This window comes from Carcharodon carcharias, chromosome 26, assembly GCF_017639515.1.
Source record: "Carcharodon carcharias isolate sCarCar2 chromosome 26, sCarCar2.pri, whole genome shotgun sequence".
Classification (NCBI taxonomy): Eukaryota; Metazoa; Chordata; class Chondrichthyes; order Lamniformes; family Lamnidae; genus Carcharodon; species Carcharodon carcharias.
Genome location: NC_054492.1, coordinates 14,203,266 through 14,227,447, shown reverse-complemented (window position 1 = coordinate 14,227,447; position 24,182 = coordinate 14,203,266). Strand labels below are relative to the sequence as shown.

The 24,182-nt window shown below is 43.7% G+C and overlaps 1 protein-coding gene across 3 annotated transcripts in view; it reads right to left on the bottom strand.

The window, feature by feature from the left end:
• LOC121270006 (multiple C2 and transmembrane domain-containing protein 2-like) overlaps positions 1-24,182 on the bottom strand; it is a 483,534-nt gene that overhangs the window by 414,833 nt on the left and 44,519 nt on the right. For all 3 annotated transcript variants that reach the window (XM_041175251.1, XM_041175254.1, XM_041175252.1), the window contains exon 2: positions 20,558-21,093. In XM_041175251.1, coding sequence (XP_041031185.1) covers positions 20,558-21,016 — 459 coding nt within the window. In that variant the 5' untranslated portion in view covers positions 21,017-21,093. The remainder of the gene's footprint in view (positions 1-20,557; positions 21,094-24,182) is intronic.

Below are 24,182 nucleotides of genomic sequence, written 5' to 3'. Positions count from 1 at the left end.
CCGTCCACCTGCAGTGAGAAGATCCACCTCCTGGAAGCTGTTGCAAGTGAGAAGATCCACGTGGTTGATGCACCACCCACCCACTGCTGCACGTGGTGTTCCAGGGTCTACGGTGGCTGGAGGTCTCCGCAAGCTGCCCCAGACCTTCTTCCAGCTGAGTCATGTCCTGTCCACGCCACGTTGGTCCAGTCGGGCCTTCACCTGCATCCCATTAACAGGATGCAAAACGGCTTCAGGCAGCCTCTGGTGGGAATGGCGACCCTCCATGACAGGCAGGAGCGCACATTGTCGCCATCATTTCACGCCGGCAGGAAACCGATTTTGCAGCTCCCGCCACATTGTTTCCCCCCCACCCCCACCCCCACCCCACCATTAAACCCACCGCAGGGGGAGGGATTGGAAAATTCTGCCCAATGTCTAAAGGTAGATGTAACTCACACGATTGGGTAGGATTTGCTGAACAATCCCAAGTGTGCTAAGAATTACATTAACAATTAATTTAAGATTATCAGTTGGACTCGCAATGTAGCTCATTTACACTTGCTAGGAGCTATGTATATTCATACATAGAATCCTGTCCTTTGTCGGTAAAAGGAATATGTCGAGACATTGCATCATATTAGAAAAAACAAAAGCATGGGGGAACAATAGCTCATTGGTGCATTCACCATGGCAATGTCTCAACCAATCAGAGGCAACCTTACAACCAATCAGCACCCCTTTTTTTTTTTTTAAATGCAGCATAAATTGTAGTTCCCTATGAAATTTGCATTCTGGCATCTGTCCTGATGAGTGCAAGATGAAAATCTTTGACAGCATGTCTTTGTTTCAGTTCTGTTCTACCAAGCAACTATTTGACGGCATCCATGTCAAAAAGTTTGACTGACATCAGGAAGCAGACATCAAAAGAAAATTGAACATGCATTTAAAAAATAAGCATGAAAAAAAGGGCATAAAAGGAATTTTTAGGAATTTTAGAAACAAGGGATGAAACCAGAGGGAAAAATGGAGATGATGATCAAATCAAACGACAGCATTGAGAAATTGCAATTTACCAACAAAATAAAAAAAAGCCTTAACAGAATGAAACAAGAACAGAAAAGCAATCAGAAACACTGGATAACTTTGCTGCAATTTAATGGCTGGAAATCTGATAAAGGACAAATGGGCACTCCCAGGAGTTGGATGCATGATAACAACAAACACTGAACCAACAAGCCTTGCAGGAATTCTCAGAGCAGAAATAGGATACTTAGTTTATTGCTGCAATCTTTCAAACAAATGAAAACAGCTACGATTTAACAGAATGATACTAAGTAGGGGTTTATAAAGGCCTGATGATTTACTCCACCAGATTACCACCCAGACATTGAGGACCAAAATCAACCCCACCACCCCAGAGTTACAACAAACAGGCTTTCCATTTGCTTTCTTTCAGAACACTCAAATATCCCAGGCACCAAAATAGAACATAAAGGGGCCTCTTAGTGATGGTGAAGATATTTTCCTGATGTAAGAAGGTATCTTTGCTACAAGGTCACAATTCACAGATGCAACTAATGCAAGCCCACGATCTGCATCCAATACCAAACATCTCAGCCTTCTGTGTTTACTGATAAGTAAGATTAGAAGATGAGTTTTAGTTATTCTTCCTCACCCCATTAGAAAGTAGCAAGTATTTGGTTTAGTCAATAACATTCCCCACCTCAGGAGTCAGAAAAAGCAAAGCTTGTTTCAGAGGGATAGAGGGAAGTCAAGTTAAAAATTTATATAGAATCTTGGTTAGACTGCACGTCGAACACATGCACAATTCTGGTTTCTATGCTGCAGCAAGGATATAGGAGGCAGTGGAGAAAGTACAAAAACGATTCACAAAAGGATGATAAAGAGAACTGACTAGTTATGACTAAGAGGAAATCTAGAGCTGGCTGGGGCTCTTTTACTTTGAACAGAGAAAAGACTAACGCATGACCAAAGGTCTTTGGGGTATGAAAGAGGTGCACAGGTTAGACATGGAGAAAATGCATCCGCTTGTGGGGAAGACCAAAGCCAGAGATCATAAAGGTAAGCTAGTCGTTAATAAATCCAATAGGATATTCAACAGAAACTTCATTACCAGCAAGAGTCAGGATGTTGAAATCATTACCACAAGGAATGGCTGAAGTAAATAACATAGATGCATTGAAGGGGAATCTAGAAAAACACAAGAAGGTGTGGAAGGATATGACAGGGTTTGATGAAGAGGGATAGGAGAATGCTCACATGGAGCATTGACCAGTGGGGCCAAATGGCCTGTTTCTGTGCTTTAGGCTCAATAGGAGCACTGGAACCATATGCCAGGCAACCCTGATAAGCAGAGCCCAAGCCACAAGCTCTAAATTCTGGATTGAAGTCTAGCAGGACACATGCGATCACTTGGCTAATACGAAGCTGCATTCATGTTGTGACCCGTCAGACTGCCAATGAATCCCCAAATCCTTCTAATACTGCACACTGCCTTCCAAGGGGAGCCTGGGAATAGAATAACACCTATTAGAATTTATACATTTTATCAAAATCAGAAAAATGATTGATATGCTTTGAAAGAAACGGCTGATTTATTTTAAAATTATAATCCCACAATTTCAGGTGAAGAAGCAGTACTAGCATCAGTCTGTCCAAATGGATCCCAGCTGAAAACTTCAACGAGGATCGAGGCCCAAAAGGGTAGTTTAACTAGAAGTCAAAAATGCACGACTGTCACTGCCAAGTTTCTCTTAAGTCATGTTTGTTCCACACAATCATTTCAAGACAACATCACCTCAGGCTCCACAGGAAATAATCACTGTGCGTGTGAGGGCTTGAATGCAAGCAGCTGTTTTGAAGTAGTAAAGTAAAAGCAAAACACTGAAGCAAAAAGCAAAATCCAAAATAAAAATCAGAGGGAGGCATTTGGAACTTCCAAACGCTGGCACCTCAGACAGCACAGCACTCCCTCAGTATTGCACTGGAGTGTCAGCCTTGATTATTGTGCTTAAGTCTCCGAGTTACAAGGTTCACGTCCCACTCCAGAGACAAGAATGCTCCCAACAGTGCCACACCTGACCTAAGAATGCTGCCTCGACTAAGGCAATGGGAATGTAACTGATCGTGGTTAAAGAAGAGCAGGCAACTATATATCATTCAACAGCTATAATGTCTTAAAGCACAGGGGAAAATTCCAGAACATTAATTGCGCCTGTAGGGAGCGGCAACCTTTCAAAATTAAGTTGGACCAGTTAGACATTTAGAAATCATGTGCAGTTGCTCAGATTGCTTAATGCTTTGTGACTGGTGTGGGGAATATCATTGGAATCCAGTTGGTGAACTCTCTGAAGCCGCCCGCAATTTGCCAACAGCAAACCAGTAATGGGGAAAATCCGAGGCATCATTTTCCCAGCTACTGAGCTGACCAATTGCACAAGGACACCATGTTTACCTGGAGTATTTGTTGATTTTAAATGAGAAGTCACCCAGCAGTTACAGAGAGGAAAACCAGAGCATTCGGCAAAGATTATTATGGGTGTCGGCAGACATTAAGACGGCCTTTTAATTATAAGGGACTCAGTGACTGCTTTGGATTTCCAGCATCCCCAGTTTTTTTGCTTTTACCTCAATGTTTTCTAACTTTCTGCTGGTTTCTACCCCATGCCCAACTGGATCTCCACAGACTTAGTAAATATTCACTGTCATTTGTCCCAAATAGTCTGGGAGTGTTGCCTCTGGTGATAACCAGCTCCTACTAAACCCCAAACATGACAGTAATTCACCCACCATGATATGAAAGCTAACTTAATAAAGCCTATCACATGACTTGATATAAAAGTATTATATGGGTTACTGACACAAAGACACTATTCACAGATCATACAAAGTTAAGCTACATCATTGCAATACTTGCTCACAATGCAAGTTATTGTTTTAGTCCTTCCCCCAAAATCCATTCCCAGTGATTAATATGGCAGATTCACAACATTCACTTAAAATATTTCAATTTTTCGTTGTGACTTCCTTCTCCCTCTGTTTTAATCATTTACAGGATATGGGCGTCGCTGGCTAGGCCAACATTTATTGCCCATCCCTAAATGCCCTTGAGAAGGTGGTGGTGATCTGCCTTCTTGAACCGCTGCTGTCCCTGTGGTGTAGGGAGGGAGTTCCAGGATTTTGACCCAACGACAGTGAAGGAACGGCGATATATTTTGAAGTCAGGACAATGAGTCGCTTGGAGGGGAGCTTCCAGATGGTGGTGTTCCCAACTATCTGCTGCCCTTGTCCTTCTAGCTGGTATTGGGTTTGGAAGGTGCTGTCTAAGCAGTCCTGGTGAGTTCCTGCAGTACATCTTGTAGATGGTATACACTGCTGCTAATGTGTGCTGATGGTGGAATGTTTGTGGATGGGGTGTCAATTAAGCGGGCTGCTTTGTCCTGCATGGTGTCAAGCATCTCGAGTGTTGTTAGAGCTGCACTCACCCAGGCAAGTGTACAGTAGTCCACCAAACTCCTGACTTGTGCCTCGTAGATCGATGAAAGGATTTGGGGAGTCAGGAGGTGAGTTAATCACTGCAGGATTCTTAGCCTCTGCCCTACTCTTGTAGCCACAGTATTTATATGACTCAGTGACAGTGAAGGCTGACAGTCCAGTGCAGTACTGAGGGAGTGTTGTGTTGTCAGAGGTGCTATCGTTTGGAAGTTCCTTTTTTTCTTCAGTTAAAAACACATTTAGTGGTTTATCTTATCCTCCTTTTCAAAAGCAGAATTGCTGAAGCTGTTGTTGCCGTGACACTGCCCAGGGTAGTATTTCTCCCTGTCCAAGCTGCAGCAGCCAGCACCAGCAGAGCCTGACCCCACTCCAAATACCATGTCAACTCAAGTTTCAGAGAGTAAAGGGCAGGCGAGAAACATTCCACAGACGCTTCCAAATTAGGTAATGTTTCTTTTTCTCCTCAGAATAATTTTATTCATACACATTTACCATGCCAAATGTTACTCTGAGTATTATGCAATAATTGGAGTGAAGAACGGAAATGGCAGCTGATAACAGCATCAAGAAATTAACTCAGCAATTTAAAAACTCAGCAGGTCTGGCAGCATCAGCGGAGAAGAAAAGAGTTGACGTTTCGAGTCCTCATGACCCTTCCACAGAACTGAGTGAATATCTTCCGACTGGTACTTTACAGCCTTCCAGATTGAATATTGAATTCAACAACTTTATTTAGATCTTGAACTCCGTCCTCCATCCCCACCCCCTTTCTGTTTCTTCCCCCTTCCTTTTGTTTTTTCCAATAATTTATATAGATTTTTCTTTTCCCACCTATTTCCATTATTTTTAAATCTTTTATGCCCTGTTAGTCTTTCCACCCCACCCCCACTAGAGCTATACCTTGAGTGCCCTACCATCCATTCTTAATTAGCACATTCGTTTAGATAATATCACCACCTTCAACACCTGTGTTCTTTTGTTCTTTTGTCTGTGACATCTTTTGATTATCTGCTCCTATCACTGCTTGCTTGTCCCTACAACTAAACCACCCACCCGCCCCCCCACCCCCCACCTTAAACCAGCTTATTTTTCACCCCTCTCCTTATAGTCACTCAGTTCTGTGGAAGGGTCATGAGGACTTGAAACGTCAACTCTTTTCTTCTCAGCCATTGCTGCCAGACCTGCTGAGTTTTTCCAGGTAATTCTGTTTTTGTTTTGGATTTTCAGCATCCGCAGTTTTTTGTTTTTAACTCAGCAATTTGTCTGGTCTATTTTGCAGTAGTTGCTTAGTTGCGAATGGTAATAGTAAAAAAAGCTTAAGGGATTTCAATCACTCAGTTTTCACCTGGTCACTTATTCCTGATCACTCAGTGTCGTTTCCTCCTACTGATTTGTGTTCTCACACACATTCAAACATTTGATTGGTGCATTCTTTTACAAGGTAGGTAGGTAGTGAAGCCGAGCATAATTTTGTTTACTAACAAACATGTCATTTTATAATTTCAAAATTGCTGAAATATGCATTCAGTGGTGGGGCAATGACTGCACATTAAATTTTACATTAGGTAGCATCTGTGATAACATCACTGAATTTCCTTATCTAATCTTTAGCTTGCTGGTTTACTGAGTTTTAAAGAGAATTTCTGGTCGGTCTCCCATCTTGCACCTCCATAAACTTAAACTCATCCAAACTCTGCAATCTTATCCTAACTCACACCAAGTCCCATTCACTCGTCAGCCCAGTTTGCTTTGACTAGCATTGGCTTCCAGCCCAACAGAGCCTCAAATTAAATATTCTCATGCTAACAATGAAGTTTTTTTTTATTGCTTCATGGGATGTGGGCATTGCTGGCAAGGCCAACATTTGCTACCCATCCCTAATTGCCCTTGAACTGAGAGGCTTGCTATGCCCTTTCAGAGGGAAGTTAAGAGTCAAACACATTGCTATGTGTCAGATTAGGGAAGGACAGCAGTTTTCCTTCCCCCCAAAGGACATTAGTGAACCAGATGGATTTTTGTGACAATGATAATTGTCATGGGCACTGAGACTAGCTTTATATTTCAGATTAATTAAATGAATTTAAGTTCCACCAGTTGCCATGGTAGGATTTGAACCCATGTCCCCAGACCATTAATCGCGACACCTAGATCACTAGCCCATTGACATTACCACTGTCTACCCCCATAAAATGCATCCTTGGTCTCGCTGCCAACCATCTCTTTAAACCTGCCCATACCAAAACCTTTCAAGAACTTTACATTCCACTAATTCTGGTCTCTTGTGACTCAACTTCCTTTGCCTCACTCATGGTGACTGTGCCATCAGCTGTCTAAGTCCTAAGCTCTGGAATTCCCTCCCTAAACCTCTCAACCTCTATCTCTTTCTTTATGAAGTACATTAAAACCTACCTCTTTAACCAACTTTTTAGTCAGTTGTTCAATGTATCCTTCTCTGGCTTGGTGCCAAATTTTGTTTAATACACTCCCATGAAGCACCTTGGGACATTTTATTATGTTAATGGTGTTACATAAATGTGAGTTATTGCTATATCATTTTTCTGACTGTTTGAATATTCCAGCATTAAGTTTGCAAAACAAAGTCACTTTCTATAATTTACATTTTCAAGCAATGTCCACTTTTCAAGCAGTCTAAAGACACACAAAATAACTTGCATTTATAAAGCTCCTTTAACTCAGTAAAATATCCCAAGATGCTTTACAGGAGTGTTATCAAAAAAAAATCTGACACAACCACATCAAGGACGCATCAGGACTGGTGACCAAAGGCTTGGTCATACAGGTAGATTTAAAGAAATGCCTTAAAATGAGTGGACAGAGGTAGAGAAATGGAGAAGTTTAAGGAGGGAATTCCAGTGCATGAGGTCTAGGTGGAGTGCTGAAAATCAGGTTGCGCAAGAGGCCAGTGTTAAGATACAGTTTTGTGTGGAGCTTAGAACCTAGACAACTGAAAACACAACCACCATGGGTGAGGCAAAGGAAGTCAAGGATGCACAAGAGGCCAGACTAGTGGAATATAAAGCCCTTGAAGAGTTTTGGGATGGAGCGATTTAAAGAAACGGAGAGGGAGCAAGGGCGTGATGGACTTTATGGGAGAAGGTGGAGGCATAGCGGTAATTGTTGTGTTGCCAATTGCATTGTTAAGGCTAAGCAAAATAGGTGATTGGCATTGATTGTCTTTGAACACATATAAATAGGGGACAGCTGGGAGAGTGGAGAGACAGGAGAGCTGTGAGAATGAACAAGTCAATAAAGAAATGCTCCGTATCTTGGTTTCGGCTTCACCAACCGGCTTGGATCCTATTAATGTGAAAGGGCTAGTAATCCAGAGGTTCAAGCTAATGCTCTGGGAACATGGGTTCAAATCCCAACACGGCAGCTGGTGGAATTTAAATTCAATGAATTAATATGGAATGTCAAGCTATCCTTAGTGACCATGACAACTGTTACCGGTTGTCGTAAAAACCCATCTGGTTCACTAATACCCTTTAGGGAAGGAAATCTGCATCATTACCTGATCTAGCCTACATGTGACTCTAGACACAGCACTGTAGTTGACCCTTAACTGCCCTCTAAAATGGCCTAGCAAGCTACTCAGAGAAACAGAGCATTTGGCTCAATTGGCACAGCTTATATGCTCCATGCAAGCCTCCTACTACCCTTTCTTTTTATTACATTTTCCTCTGTGTTGATTCTAGCTTCTCTTTCAATGCATCTATGCTACTCGAGTTCCACATTCTAATCACTAGAAAGTCACAAAGTTCTTTACTGAAAGAGGTAACGATGTTTTTCCCCAAACTCCCTACTGGATTTATCAGTAGCTACTACATTGGCACCAAGTTTTGGTTTCCTCCACAAGTAGTAACATCAGGTGGAATTTTCCAGTCGTGCCAGCAGTGGGAATTATGTCAGGCGAGGCGGGGGGGGGGGGGGGGGGAAGAGAGAGAGAGAGAGAGATGTCGCGGGAGGCCGAAAATCAGTTTCCAGGCATCGGGAAATTAGTTTCGAATCTTGTTCTCCTGGCTTTCATGGTGGCTCAAAGGCAGATCAAGTGTCCCATGGAGCTTTGTTGGGAACCCCATTTGCTTCTCATGAATACTCACTAAAAAGGCTGTCACACCAGAATCTTGTTCCCCCTCCAAATTTAGCACTCCGCCAGCAGGAATTTCGAACATTCACTTACACGGCTGTGTTCAAGTGGGCCACACCTGGTGAGGTAGACTTCTTCCTGAGCTTTGAGGTGAATGGACACTTTTTTCACCCTCCTTTCACACCGTCACAGAGATACCATTTGCCTGTCGCACACTCTGCGCCAAGGCTGGGCACAAGGGAGGGCAGAGACCGAGCCAGGACTTGGGGGGTGAATTTGCAGGCGAGGGAGTGGGGGGGGGGTGGTCAAGGAGCAGAGCGGAAGAGTGAATGGCCATCTAGGTGCTGTTCAAATATGGTACCCAGATGATGCAGCCTGTGAGGTGGCAGCGGGATAGGCCATTTCTGCCCGCTCCACCACAGGATTTGACATCCTCCTCGCGGCTGCACAATTAATGAGTTGAACAATGCAAGATCTTGAATGTTCAGCCGTTCCGTTCTCCAGTGGACATCACTCCAATTTTCGCTTCCACCACCAGTCTCCAGAACAGAAATTTCCGTCCATCTTCTCTATGCCTACCCTATCAAACCCTATCATATAACCTTAAAAACCTCTATCAGAGGCCCCCTCCCCCCATCGCCTCTTCTTTTCTAGAAAAAAATAGCCCCGTATTTTTATATGTGAAAAAATTAATTTATCCCATATCATTCTGGACACATTTTGAGAAAAGAAAACAAACTAGGTCACCATCTGGTGATTTGAGAACACTGGCATTATTGAAGGAATTCACATTGATTCACTGAAAAAGTCAGTAGCAGACTGCTGCAACCTCATAATGATGTCGTCAATTTGTAAATCACTAGCTCAATATTTCACCAGAATGATAAAATGCAAAAAACTTCGGATGCTGGTAATCGGAAATAAAAACAGAAAATGCAGGAAATACTCAGCAGGTTTGGCAGCATCTATGGAGGGAGAGAGAAACCGAGTTATTCAGATCTGTGAAAAGTTAGAAATGTAGCAGCTTTTAATCAAGTGAAGGTGCGGGGGTGGGTGGCAAAGGTGAGTGAAGGGAGCAGTGGGGGGAGAAACAAAAAGAGTGGCACAAAGAACAAAAGGGAAGGTCTCTGATGTTCAAATTCAAAAGCCAGCTGGTGAATGGAGCCAATCTTTGCTCAGTCCTACATTTATTTACAGAGTGAAACATTACAAGCATACACCTCCGAACTCAACTACGCCACAGTTTCAATAAGTGCCACCTTACACTCGAGTAAACGAGAAACAAATGAACAGATAATCAACCCCTTAAACGGCACTGTAACTAAAAACAAAACCACAAAGGGAACTTATCAAAATTAAATTTAAATGTTGTTTTGGGAGCTGATGAAGCACTCCAGCCCCTACAACACCCACCGGTTGCGGAAGCCCACAAGCATACTGGTGGACACCACGTGCTCCGTCTCCAGGGATACCTGGGCGCAAACATAGCTGTGGAAGAGAGGCAAGCAGTTGGATCAAACAGCCACCCACTCAGCCCTCTGCCTGAACCTGCTTATGGCCACCAGGCCCAGGAGCAGTCTAACAAGGAGTACCTTTGTGCTCAAGTTCCTGGAGTGGGACTTGCACCCACTACGTTATAATTCACAGGCAAGAACACTACCCACTGAGCCACACCTGAAACTTAAAAACAATTCAATTTGAATTCCACCTGAACCCATGCCGCCAAGACATGAGCCTTGGCCTCTGGATCACTAGTCCATTGACATTACCCTTATGCCAACATCTCCCCCATAAGCTTCTCTTTACACGTGCAGAAGTGAAAGCCCAATTTATGCCCACCACCTGCACAAAACTAATCACAACGAATATATAATGAGCACATGATAGGGTGGGTGGAAGGCAGGGCAGCTGAAATGACAAAGGGTTTACGGTGCAAGACAAAGAGAGCGGTAATGGGACAAGCAAAGAAATGAAAAAAGGTGTACCTAGAGAAGGTGTGAGTGGCTGCTATCAGAAAGTAAATCTAAGGCCGGAAAAAAAGAAACAAGAGCAAAAGCAAAACCAGCAAAGATAAAGGGAACAAAATGGGGTAGAGGTTAAAATCTTTTGTCATGTTTATTCTCCACCTGGCTCCTACTCTGACCTCCCAGTTTTCAGCTTCCTGCAGTGTTCCGGTAAAGCTCAAGGAATAGCACCTTATCTCTCGAGTGGGTGCTTTACAGCCTTCCGGACTTGGCATGGAGTTCAACAATTCTAGATTGTTCTTTGTTGGTCCAGTGAGAGGATTAATATAAAGAACATCACTCAATCTTAGGGCTCTTGGCTCATGATGCTAAAGACTCCTGCACGGTCCACTTGGAATACAAGGAAAAGAGCAAAACAAGACATTCCATGGGAGCATGAACAAATGAATAATACCAGTGAAAATCACATGCATTTTAATCTCTTCCAGCTCTGCACAAAACCTCTGAAATGATGCTCATTTCCAGTCCGGTTAAGTCTACAGTTTTTGGCATCACCTGCAACCCTCAGGGTTCAGTTCCAGGAAGGCAGCCACTCGTATGCTCAGCAAGCAAGTGACCACACCACAATATTAACGCATGAGCCATTACCCAACTCAGTAAGTGAATGGTGTAAGGACTGCCATGTAAATTGATACAGGCAGTAACTTGAAAGCTGGAAGGAAACATGCCTTCCATGGAAATGGCATTCAGATCAGGTCTAAACCAGTTCTTAATAATCAGGCGCAGACACAATGTACAGCTCGAGAATAAACCTCTGCATGTACCCACAGGAAAGCAGTATTGGGTTTTGATGAGTGGCTGTTCAGGCTTAGGTAAGGTATTGATGGTGTTCCAACTCTCTCTCCATAATCACATACAGCAAGTGCCTTAATAGTGCCTTCTGACTGACCTGGAAGCTGTTTTCTCTAATCAAGGGCTGTAACCAGTTAGTTAATATGACTGAGCACTAACCAGTATGTCTTCACCTCTCAGAGCCTATTTTACTCTCCCCACTTTCCTTCAGAGCACCTAAAGTGTGTTGCAACGGTCCAGGCCTAGCTGTGGCTGAATCACTAACATAGCTAGAAGAGCGCCACACCCAAAGATCTGAACATAGGAAACAGGAGTAGGCTATTCAGCCCCTTAAGCTTGCTCCAATATTCAGTACGATTATGGCTGATCTTTAAGCTCCACCTTCCCTGCCGATCCCCATATCCCATTCCCTTAGTATCCAAAATTCCATTAATCTCAGCCCTGAATGTATTCAGCAATGGAGTGTCCACAACTCTAAGGTAGAAAGTGCCAAAGATTTACAATCCTGTGTGAGAAAGCTCTGGCTGGTAAAAGTAGGGAAATTCCCAAGATATTCTATAAGTATATTAATGGGAAGAGGATAACCAGGGAAAGAGTAGGGCCCATAGGGGACCAAGGGGGCAATCTATGGCTGGAGCCAGAGAACATCGCTAGAGTGGTGAATGAATACTTCACGTCCGTCTTCACTCAAGAGAATGAGGATGAAGGTATCAAACTCTGGGAGAGAGACTGCGAGATTCTTGAGCAAATTGATATAGGGAGTGACAAGGTATTGGAGGTGTTGGCAGGCTTAAAAGTGGACAAATCTCCAGGTCCAGATGATTTGTGTCCCAGGCTGCTGAGGGAGGCAAGGGAGAAGATCACAGGGGCTCTGACCCAAATTTTTAATTCCAGAGGTGCCAGAGGACTGGAGAACAGCTAATGTGGTTCTGCTATGTAAGAAGGGTTGTACAGATAAGCCAGGGAACTACAGGCCAATGAGTCTCACATCAGTGGTAGGGAAACTATTGGAGAAATTTCTGAAGGAGAAGATCTATCTCCACTTGGAGAGGCAAGGTTCGATCAGGGATAGTCAGCATGGCTTTGTCAGAGGGAGGTTATGCCTAACAAATTTGATTGAATTTTTTGAGGAGGTGAGCAGGTGTAGATGAGGGTAGTGCAGTTGATGTAGTTTATATGGATTTCAGCAAAGCCTTTGACAAGGTCCCACATGGGAGACTTATAAAGAAGGCATGGAATACAGGGTAATTTGATGAGGTGGATTCAAAATTGGCTTAGTTGTAGGAGGCAAAGGGTGATGACAGAAGGATGCTTTAGTGACTGGAAGCCAGCGTCCAGGGGCGTATCACAGGGATCTGTGCTGGGTCCCCTATTATTTGTCATTTATATAGATGACAATGTGGGGGGTAGGATTAGTAAGTTTGCGGATGACACAAAGATTGGCCGGGTGGTTAACAGTGAGGTTGAGTGTCTTGGGCTACAGGAAGATATAGACAGGATGGTCAAATGGGCAGATAAGTGGCAGATGGAATTTAACCATGAAAAGTGAGGTGTGATACACTTTGGAAGGAGTAATTTGGCAAGGAAGTATTCAATGAACGGCATTGGGCACTAGGAAGTTCTGAGGAACAAAGGGACCTTGGCGTGTGTGTCCATAGGTCTCTGAAGGCAGAGGGGCATGTTAGTGGGGTGGTGAAAAAGGCATCTGGGACACTTGCCTTTATAAATCGAAGCATAGATTACAAAAGCAGGGAAGTCATTTGGAGTTGTATAGAACCTTGGTGAAGCCACAGCTGGAGTACTGTGTGCAGTTCTGGTCACCACATTATAGGAAGAATGTGATTGCACTGGAGGGGGTGCAGAGAAGATTCACCTGGATGTTGCCTGGGATGAAACATTTAAGTTATGAAGAGAGGTTGGATAGACTTGGGTTGTTTTCATTGGAGCAGAGAAGACTGAGGGGTGACCTGATCGTGGTGTACAAGATTATGAGGGGCATGGACAGGGTGGATAGGGAGCAGCTGTTCCCCTTAGTTGAAGGGTCAGTCACAAGGGGGCATAAGTTCAAGGTGAGGGGCCGGAGGTTTAGGGGGGATGTGAGGAAAAACTCTTTTACCCAGAGGGTGCTGACGGTCTGGAATGCACTTCCTGGGGAGGGTGGTGGAGGCAGGTTGCCTCACATCCTTTAAAAAGTACCTGGATGCACACTTGGCATGTCATAACATTCAAGGCTATGAGCCAAGTGCTGGTAAATGGGATTAGGTAGGTAGGTCAGGTGTTTCTCACGTGTCGGTGCAGACTCAATGGGCCGAAGGGCCTCTTCTGCACTGTGAGATTCTGTGATCTTTGTCATTTAATCTCCACTTGACCACCCCTCCCCCCCGCGCTCCCCCAATTAAACCCATCACATTTTTACCTCTCTTTAGTTCTGCAAAAGAGTCATATTGCACTTGAATCATTAACTCAGGTCTAAATTTTCCGATCCTGTCCGCCATGGGAATCGATGTGGGCAGGACAGAAAATTTTATGGATCAGAAAAAGGTCTGTTGACTTTGGGTGGGGATTTCCAGTCCCACCCACCCTCGGTTTCTCTCTCCACAGATGCTGCCAGACCTGCTGAGTTCTTCCAGCACTTTGGTTTTATTTCAGGTCTCCAACATCTGCAGTATTTTGCTTTTATATCTCAGGATTTAGGGTCTTTACAATCACACAACAACTCCTACTGAAATAAAGTTGTGACTATTAGGTGGGGTTTCTTTTGAAGGAAATTGTTACTTCTAGTTGTTTAATCTAAAGTTTATTATTTTCAAAGAAGATGCACGATAAATGAAATAGAAAGAATTTTTCATTCACATAGTACGTAAGAAGGAAAAGTAACTTCTGTTGCTATAGCGTCTTTCACAACTTCAGGACATCCCAAAGCTTTTTACAGTCCATTTATCACTTTTGATAGTGTTATCATTTTCTATTGTAGGAATTGCAGCAGCTAATTTGTGCATAACAAGATCCCACAAACAGCAATGCCCTAATCCATTTCAGTGATGTTGGTTGCGGAATAAATATTGACAAGGACGTCAGGGAGAATTCCCCTGCTCTTTCTTGAAGGGGCCTCAGTTTAACATCACATCTAAAAGATGGCTCCTCTACTTGAGTGGCACTCCCTCAGCACTGCGTTGGAGTGTCAGCCTGCACCACTCAAGTTTACTTGCCCTTTTGAAAAGACAACCATTGCTGTGTAGGCAATACACAGTGCCCAGTAGCAACTCTACATCTCATCACCATGTGACACTTCAATTTGCATGTAAGCAAATATATTCGAATATCCTGTAGTAGAACTAATCGAGCCAACATTTGTTTCTTACGGGTCTTATCTTCTTGCAGGTTTAAACTCAAGGGGGTCTATTTCCACTGTCACGTTTGGGTAATAAGTGGCAGATCTGATCACCCACCAGTTTTAGAAGTTTCATTTCATCTATTTTATACCAGCTGCTTATCCACTGAACCAGTTTTTGCATCTTCAACCTCGGGTGATAAATTACCCCGTGTTTTCTTCTTGAACCGAGGATGAAGATTTATGGAAACCTGGCACCCTTTAATTGTTATTTGGTGAGGGAAGTTTAAACACTTGACTGACCTCAAGACACTGTTCGTAGGGTGCGTAAGTGCTTCAAGTTGTTGTGGCTTTAAAGGAACAGGCCAGCTTAGAAGCCAAGAAGGAAGCAACTTGCATTTATATAGCAACTTTCATGTCTTCAGGACATTCCAAAGCTTCACAGTCAATAAGTTACTTCTGGAATATACCCACTGTTATGTCGGCAAACACCGTAGCTAATTGGACACAACAGGCACATGAGGAGTTAAGAACAAAATGACAATGAAACAGAAAGTGCAGGAGATACTCAGCAGATCTGGCAGCATCTGTGGAGACAGAAACATTTTTTGTCTCATAACACTCCTGTGAAACCCCTTGGGATGTTAAAGGCGCCAAATTAATGCAAGCTGTTGAAGCGCACTGGAAGTGGAAAATAGTTGGTTTGAACCATACAGGAGGGACAGACGCTGGTTTGACATTTTTTAATCCATTCATGGGATGTTGGCATCACTGGCTAGGCCATCATTTATTGCCCATCCCTAACTCAGATTACTGTGGGTCTGGAGTCACTTGTAGACCATACCAGGAAAGGAGGGCAGATTTCCTTCCCTAAAGGATATTAGTGAACCAGATGGGTTTTTACAGAGACAAAAAATTGACCGAGACAATGGAAGCGACATTAGAGCAAGTGACAAAAGGTTTGATGGAAGAAATGTTTTTTTTTAAATTCAGGGTTACAATTGTACATAGTCTTCAAATCATAACCTGCTGCTTCTCCATTTCACAATGGATCGACAGACTGTAGCCAGTGTGAGATTAATATCATGTTGAGTACCAAGGTGATAAGCAAAGCAATGGAAGTGGATATGAAAAACAAAGCAACCCCCCAAGCTGAGAAAGTGACATTGATGCTTCAGCAGAATTCTGCGAGGGCGACAATCACTGATGTGTTTCATGTTAAATGAAATTTTTGGCCATCGAGACCAAATCGAACAGCTGCCTGTGTTTTGCAATATATCAACAACCGACTATAGACTTCTATCAAATGAGAAAGGACAAATAATATTGAAGAGTCCTCTACCAACATGAGGCAAGAACGTCTTGTGATGTTGAACCTCCAGTTTGGCAATCTCTACTGATAGGTTGCAAATCATTCAGGCCTTTAAATTCGGCCATGAGTAGCCCATTTTCTGGGCATTAACCCACCTCCTAAGTCCCCAAAACATCGATCAGGAAGCATGTGCATGTTTCCAGCCTGCCACACTGGGAAAGGAGAAAAAGAAAGATGTTCAGTGCTCATGCCTGGAAGAAGTGATAGGCCTCTTATTTGCAAATGCAAAGGGCCTAACATCTGGTTGAGGCCCTCACTAGCACTGAAGGAGCCAGTAGTTGCTGAACTCAAAACCAGACCGAGAGTGCCTGCTACCAAGAAGGTGAGTTTCTGCAATTTGCCCACCTGAATGGGGCAATGGGAGGGGTGGGTGTGGCCACAAACATGCGCTCCACTTCTGATAAGTGGAGCTTTTGCCAGCCTGATTTCTGATTTCCCTCCCCAATGTCCAATCCCTGATACTCCACATAATGCCGGCATATAACTGATGGGCCAAATGGCTTACTTCTGTGCTTTAATGACTCCATGGGCAGGATTTTGCTTGTGGGTTTCAGGATGCAAAGGCCACCTCCAGACAGACGATGGTGCCAAGGAACCAGCATATAGGCTGGCAGCACAAAATCCTCTGCCAGCCCGTCTCCACTCTCGCCCCCATCGGGGCCTAGAAATGTACCCACATAACTCTGACATGTGCAGGTTGTTGTGGAACACATTCAGGTAACAAGGCTGCTCCAAGATAGGGAGAATGATCTACCACAATGACAAAGGCACCAACACTTGCTCTGACACAGCAACTAAATACCCCAAAGCACTTTACCCTGGGCTGGAAAAAAAGAGTAGAATTAATTTAACAAGTCATGGTGACGGCGATTAGGGAGGGTGACTGAAAGTGCTATTGGCCAGATGAGTTTAGACAAAACTTACAAAGGTGGAACAATTTATGAACTTGGGTGCAACATGGGTTAGGTGTCTGTAAGGCCCTGCCACCTATAATGGCTGGAGGGATGGGATGGGATGGGATGGGACAGGGGATAGACAAAAGGCAAAAATTTTTCAAGGACAAAAATGATGCAGGTAGAGATTACAAGCCTGAGGAGGATGCAGGAACGAAGTGGAACAGCTTTGTTGGGGGGCGGGGATTTGAAATGGATGACAAGATTTTAAGTTCAATGCCAGCCGCAGCTAAGCTTTTTGTGTCTGATACGTACTGACCAAGTTAGTGTCAGCTGATGCACCACGATAAATTTAGATTCATTATGCATAGCTGCATATTATAAATGCTTTACATATCAAATCAATGCTCACTGCATTCTGTGTTGATGAGAATGATGGCACTTTTGCCTATTCCAATTAATTTGTAAATTATCAGTTAAGAGAGTTAACCGAATCTGGGTCAGGTTCATTAATCTGCGGTTCTGCAATTTGGAAGAATGTTTGTTTACACATTCTGCCCATACAATGCAACAGAGTCAACAAATCAATAAACTATTAACTGTAATCACACGCACCCACTCAAAATTAAAATTAAAAAAACTTCTTCGCTGATTATACTCAATGTACATGTCGGGCCAGAGTATGGGGAGTGGGGGGGGGAAGAGGAGGAGTTCAGGAGCGGGTGTGGGCAGGCATGCCTCAGAGCCTCAGATTGGCACAGTGCCATTTTACATGGGCGGGCCAATTAAGGCCCACCCAGTGTGACATCCGCCAGGAAGTGTTGTGCGGGCCGAGGGATTCCCTCAGCTGAGAATGCGCTCTCTCGTGCACGCATGTGAAAGAGCGCGCGCACCTCCCTGAAGCTAAGTGCTGCCTCAGTGAGATCGGCTCCACATTTAAAAATGGTAAAGGAACAAAACCAAAATTTCCCTGACACGTCCCCTCGTGTGACACTGTCACATGAGTTGGGACATGTCCATCACTTTAACTCTCACCTTTATTAAATTTTTTAAAACCCTCATGAGACCTCATCCCGCCCGTGGATGAGGTTTCGTGCTTTTTCTGAAGCCCACCTGGGCCCCCGGCCTGCCCGCTAACCTTAAGGTTGGATGGGCAGGTCCATTAATTGTGTCAATTAGTTTTTAAATGGCCTCAATTGGCTGTTGACAGGTCGGCAGGCTGATTCAGCTGCACTCCCGCCGACCTGAAAATTGACATGACGCAGGGTGACATCGGGGGTTGTGCCCAACGTCACCCCGCGTCATTTTACGTGTCGGCGAGCGAGCCCCACCCCCTGCTCGCCAACCTAAAGATCCTGGCCCTGGAGTTACCAGCCCCAGTACTAGGGTTGCCAACCCTTCAGGACTGGCCTGGAGTCTCCAGGACACCGCTGTGTACAGCCATAGAGAAAAATCATCAGGACATTAAAAAAAGATTGATTTTTTTCAATTTGTTCTTTATCAGACATAAAAATATTGGAACTGGGAGACGAAGGCTGTTTGGCTGACAGTCAAGCATCATCCAATTGGGTAATGAATCTTCTTGCTTTCCAGTTGGCGTAGGAAGGCAGTACGTCACAAGGATAGATTTTTTAATTTGATCATGGGACATGGGTGTCACTGCCCAGGCCTGCATTTTTACTGCCCATCCTCAATTGCGCTGGAGAAGGTGGTGGTGAGCCGCCTTCTTGAACCATTGCAGTCCGTGTGTTCTGGGGACACCCACAGTGCTGTTAGGGAGGGAGTTCCAGGATTTTGACCCAACGGCAGTGAAGGAACGACGACACATTTCCAAATCAGAATGGTGAGTGGCTTGGAGGGGAACTTGCAGGTGGTGGTGTTCCCATGTGTCTGCTGTGTTGGTTAACTAGTGGCCGGAGCGTTAGGGCAAATCATGCGTGAAACCTCCCAGGAATACATTTAATCACAGTTGGCAACCCTACCTAGTTGCATAATCACCATGCTACGGAGGCACCTTATCTGTGTCAAAGTAGACTTTCAGTTTCGTTCAGGATTCAGCTGCTTTACTAAGAAACGTGACACTCGAGTTTATATAGAGACTCCTCCCGAGAGTCAACTGCAATTTTTTGGCTTTACAGGAACATAGGAACTGGTAAAAGGCCCTTCAGCCTCTCAAGCTACAAAAGCAAAGCAAGTGGACGCTGGCAATCAGGATTTTTTCTTTTAAAAAAAGCAGAAAATTCTGGAAATATTCAGCACATCAGGCAGCATCTGTGAGGCGAGAAACAGAGTTAGTGTTCCAGGTCTGTGACCTGTCACCAGGATGGGCCACAGAACCTGGAGCTGTTCCATGAGATCACGGTCAGTCTGCAACTCAACTCAGCTCAATCTTCTGAAGAAGATTCATATTGGACTTGAAATATTTACTTTGTTTCTCTCTCCGCAGTCGCTGCCAGGCCTGAGTTTTTCCAGCACTTCACTTTTTATTTCAATCTTCCCACCTCGTTTCTGTAAGAATATTAGGTTGCTAACCAGAATACTAATTGTTAAAAATCTAACTTTATTATTAGAAACGAACATCAAACTTTATTAGGAGCTTGTCTCGGTAGTATAGTAAAGTTGGAAAACTTAGAAATAGAGCATAGTATAGAAGAGATGCCAAGGACCATGGGAATATTAATGTCAAGTTTTAAAAAGCTTAATTGCAGCAAAAAGCTGCGACATCGAAGTTGTGGGAGAACTGTTTATGTAAGCTAAACACTATAGAATATAGGAGACCCTCGCTCTTCAAGAAAACACAGGATGTAAAAGCCTCAAGATACAGTAGTAAATACAAAGTGAATTAAGTAAGGTCAGCCACAGCCACATGGTCAATAAAGGCATACTCAATCATGGAACTGAAGATGATTGGAGAGGGGGAGGGGTTCAGTGGATAAAAGAGCCAGGATAAAAGAGGGACTCCTCATCAGATTGGTGCTGTGGAGAAAACTAGGGGCAAGAGGACAAGACAAAAACAAAACAAGAGACATAAAACAAGAGACGAGGGAAAGGGAGAAAGAAAGAAGCAGGGAAGAGGAGCCTAAATGCCAAAACCTGCAAGAAGAGAAGTCATCTTGTACACCCCATCCAGTCATAATAAGGGAAGTATCTTCCAACTTAAGTATATTCCCTAGTGTTCAGTCCTGAGACTACTTTAATGAGGTGAGTCAGAAGATGTTTAATAAGTTTTCAGGTAAACTATAACAATGAACTCAGGCAGTGATTTACTGTCTACTATAAGAACCCCCAAAAATCAACAGCTCTGTAATCTTTAACTCCTGACTCTCAAAAGATCTTATCCAAAGGCGGTTTCTAAATTTTCAACTGACCTATAACCTCACTGCTTTTTGGGGGAGGCGAGAGTTCCAGGTTTTCACTTCGAGTGTGGAAAGATAGGTTGAGAGAATGGACCAGCGCTAATTTAGTGTCCCCTTGTTCAGGGCTCCCATGAGGAAATCCAGCTTGTTAGCTCACATTAAGTCAGAATCAGTAATTACCTACCACAAACTTTTCATCTGTTCCAGCAGAGACGTTGCTTTCTAGCAGGTCCTCGGAGCCGCTTTTGCCGGATTCCTTCACCGACATGGATAATGTGGTGGGCGAGGGTGCTTCTTTTTCAGCGCAGGTGCTCTCCAGCTTCTCAGGCTGGCCTGATGGTACTGTAACATCCTGAAGCACAGCCTGCCCGCTATTTTTATCCAGTTTCTTAACAGGGGTGGAAGGGCTGCTGAAGTAATTGACAGTGGAGGTCTGGACAAGCACACGGGAGCAGCTCTCGCTGTAGGTTTTGCCTACTTGCACCATGTCCGGCTCCGACACACTCATCCGCTGGTCCAAAAGATGCCGTCTCTTTCCTTCTTTCCTCTTACTTGACATTTTGCTTCTCTTAAAATTCTGCAAGAACGGTTTGGTCTTTGCGCGGAAGGATTCCCAGGTCGTGGTTTCCTTCTGTGGTTCCATTCTGCTGAATGCTCTAACAAGTCCTTGACTGCACAGCTGTTAGAAATGGGCTCCTCCAGCTCCTATTTAGACAGGATCTGCGAAGGATGAAGGGATAAATGGTCAACAGCATCTTCACCAAATCGTCAGCCACACACAGCATTTTCACAATATCCCTGAGCACATAGTTTCATTTAACAGGGCACCTTTCAACGCGATTTGATGCGTAGCGTCAGACATATCATTATTTAGATGACAGCATAATTACACACAGATTGCAAGAAAACTCAGTACTGTGTGGTACTGAGAGTTTGAAAGTAAAATATCCTTTTCTCAAAGATCCTGGTTTGAATCCACACCAGACTGACAAATGGAAGTCCCTCTCTTTTAGCTAAAAGGCGTTTAGACAATGATTCCCTGATTGGACAGCACTTGCTGAACAACCCCAAGTGTACTAAGAATTACACTAACAATCCATTTAAGGTTACCAGTCAAGCTCACAAAGTGGCTCACTTATGCTTGCTAGAAGCTCCATATATTCAGGGACCTGTTCTCTGCAGCCAAAAGGAACGTGTCCAGGCACTGAGCCTTTTTTTTGAATGAAACAAAAAAAAAAGCATGGGGGAAAATAGTTCCCTAGTGCATCCCCATGGCAGTGCCACAACCAGAGTCGGCTTGCCAACCACTCAGCACTCTTTGCTCACGTAGTATAAATTGTTGCTCCCTTTGAAATTTGGCATTCTTGTGTCTGTTCTGATCAGTGCAAGACAAAAAACTCTCTTTTTTCAGCAACAGACTTAGACATAATTTAGAGGATGAAATTACAAGGACAGATTGTATAAATTTGTCGTCTTTCCCCTTGAATATAAAACATTGAGGGGATATCTGATAGGTATGTTTAAAATATGTTAAAAGGATTCAGTAGGACAGATGCAGAGAAGTTAGTTTCTCTGGCAGGGAAATCAAGAACCAGTGAACAAAATCTTAAAGCCAGAGTTAGGTCATACAGGAGGGAAATCAGGAAGCACCATTTCAAGGCAAGGGTCAGAGAAATCTGGAACTCTCCCCCGCAAATGCTGTGCATGCTTTTTTTTTAAAAACCAACCAGAAATAGTTCAGGCAGCTCTTGCCAACCTTGCATAATTACATCATGCCCTTCATGTTTACCAGTTTATCTCTGAGCTTTTACATCTTGTGGTCTGTTATAGAGACAGACATCCACATTCCATTCTTGTCTTCACCTTACATCAGAAGCTTTCAAAACCTAAACCAATAAATTCTGGTTAGGCAAGAGCATCAAGGGATGTGGATCTCAAGGGGCTGAATGGCCTATTGTGGTCACAATAGAGTTCTTACTGCACGGGTAACCACATCACCAAGAAAAGTTCTTTCATTGTTTATATTCTCAGGACTTCCCAAGGTGCTCCACAGCCACCGAATAACTTGCAAAGTATCGCAACCAATGTTCGTCAGGATTTGAGGGAACCAGGTTGTATACAGCAAGGTTGCACCAACAGCATGTGAATGAATCCATATTGAGTTATGTTGCTCGAGGGAGGATTGTTGACTAGGACAACCCATTGCTCTTTTTTGAATAGTACCATGGGATCATTTCTATGTCAGTTTTTGGGGCTTCAGTTTAATTTGAAGGGCAATAGCTTTGACAAAGCAATATTCCCTTAGTATCATCTGGGGTGACAGAAGATCCATGGCATCTCCCAACTGGTGGAAGTCTCCAACCAGCTAAGTGGGACTCACTCTCTAAACTCACTGACCTATTGTCGTGAGAAGATGGCATCGCCACAGCACTACTTTAAGACCAAAGCAAGTCCATGTCAATGGTTGCTCATGAGTGGTTGTGAAATCTGAAAGAGCGAGGAGTTTAATGTATGTAAAAGCTGGACATGGAGAAGAGACTGGGTATTGTAAAGGGAATTTTAAGTATTTAGGAGGAAAGTAATACCACTGTGGGAGGGAGCCGTGAGTGGAGAACTCCATAAGTTGATCCAGAAAGCACTACTGCTTTAAATTTACAAGAATGGTTTGGATTCAGAAACCTAAGGGGAGTGGAGCGGGTGGAAGGGAATAGTGAGGAACTCATTAAAGGAGTAAGATAAAAGTGAGGAAGTGGGGCAGACCTGTGCCAGATTATACGAATAGACATACAAGCAGAAGGTACTGCACACTGAGTGGACACGATGTGATGTTTGCACATCCTATGAATAGTGAGGAAAGAGTTAAAAAGTAAGGTTGAAAGAGATCTAATGATTTCAGCGCTTTACATCAATTCACTGGGGAGCAGCAATTACCAACAAAAAGACCGGTGAACAACATTACTATACAAACTTTTTTTTATATCTCATGTTTTCTCAAGTGCCACACTTCCTTCCTGTACAATTTTTTTGTCATGATTTTTCTGTTGTAATGCCAGTTCCCACATGCTATAGTTCTTCTTATCACATTGAGTGATCATTCAATCCTCACAGTCAAGTCTCTCAATTAGCATTGTTCCATTGATTATACTTGCTTACTGATTGGCTCATTGGGCCTTGCTCCTTCCAGTCCTGACTCCCAGCTCCATACAGGTCAATGGCCCACCTAGAGCAGCAGTGCAGACCTAACATGCTCCCTCATTATCTCCCTTTTTTTTGTTTCTGTTCTCCATTTGGGTTTTTCTTTCAAAAGCTGTTTCCTGATGCGGCTTTCCCTTTCTTAAAGCTATTGCCAATTGTCTTTTTTTTCCTAGTTTTCCCCAGTTGGTTTTCACCAATTTCCAACGCCTGCTAATTTTTTCTTTGAAGAAAACTCTTCCTTTTTTTTAAAAAAAAAGGAGGGCCCATTTTCCACTCCTGATCCCAGTGATTTGAACCAGATACTGGCCTGCAGTCTGAGTCCTCTTCCTGATACAAGTAGTGATTGTAACGATTTCTCAAAATGCCTAAAAGTGGGACAGGAGGTGGGCGAGAGCGTGGGCAAAGGGAGAGTTAGAACAAAGAGAAACAGGACGACAAAGAAAAAGAGAAAGAACACGAGTGGAAGAGAAAGAGAGCATGGAAGCACATGGCAAAAAAAGGGGACAATAAAGAAAGGCAAGAACATAAATGGACAGATAAAAAGATGAGACACACAAGCAAGCAGCAGAGGACAGCACGAGAAAAACAGAAGAAGGGAGAGAAAAAACAGATGC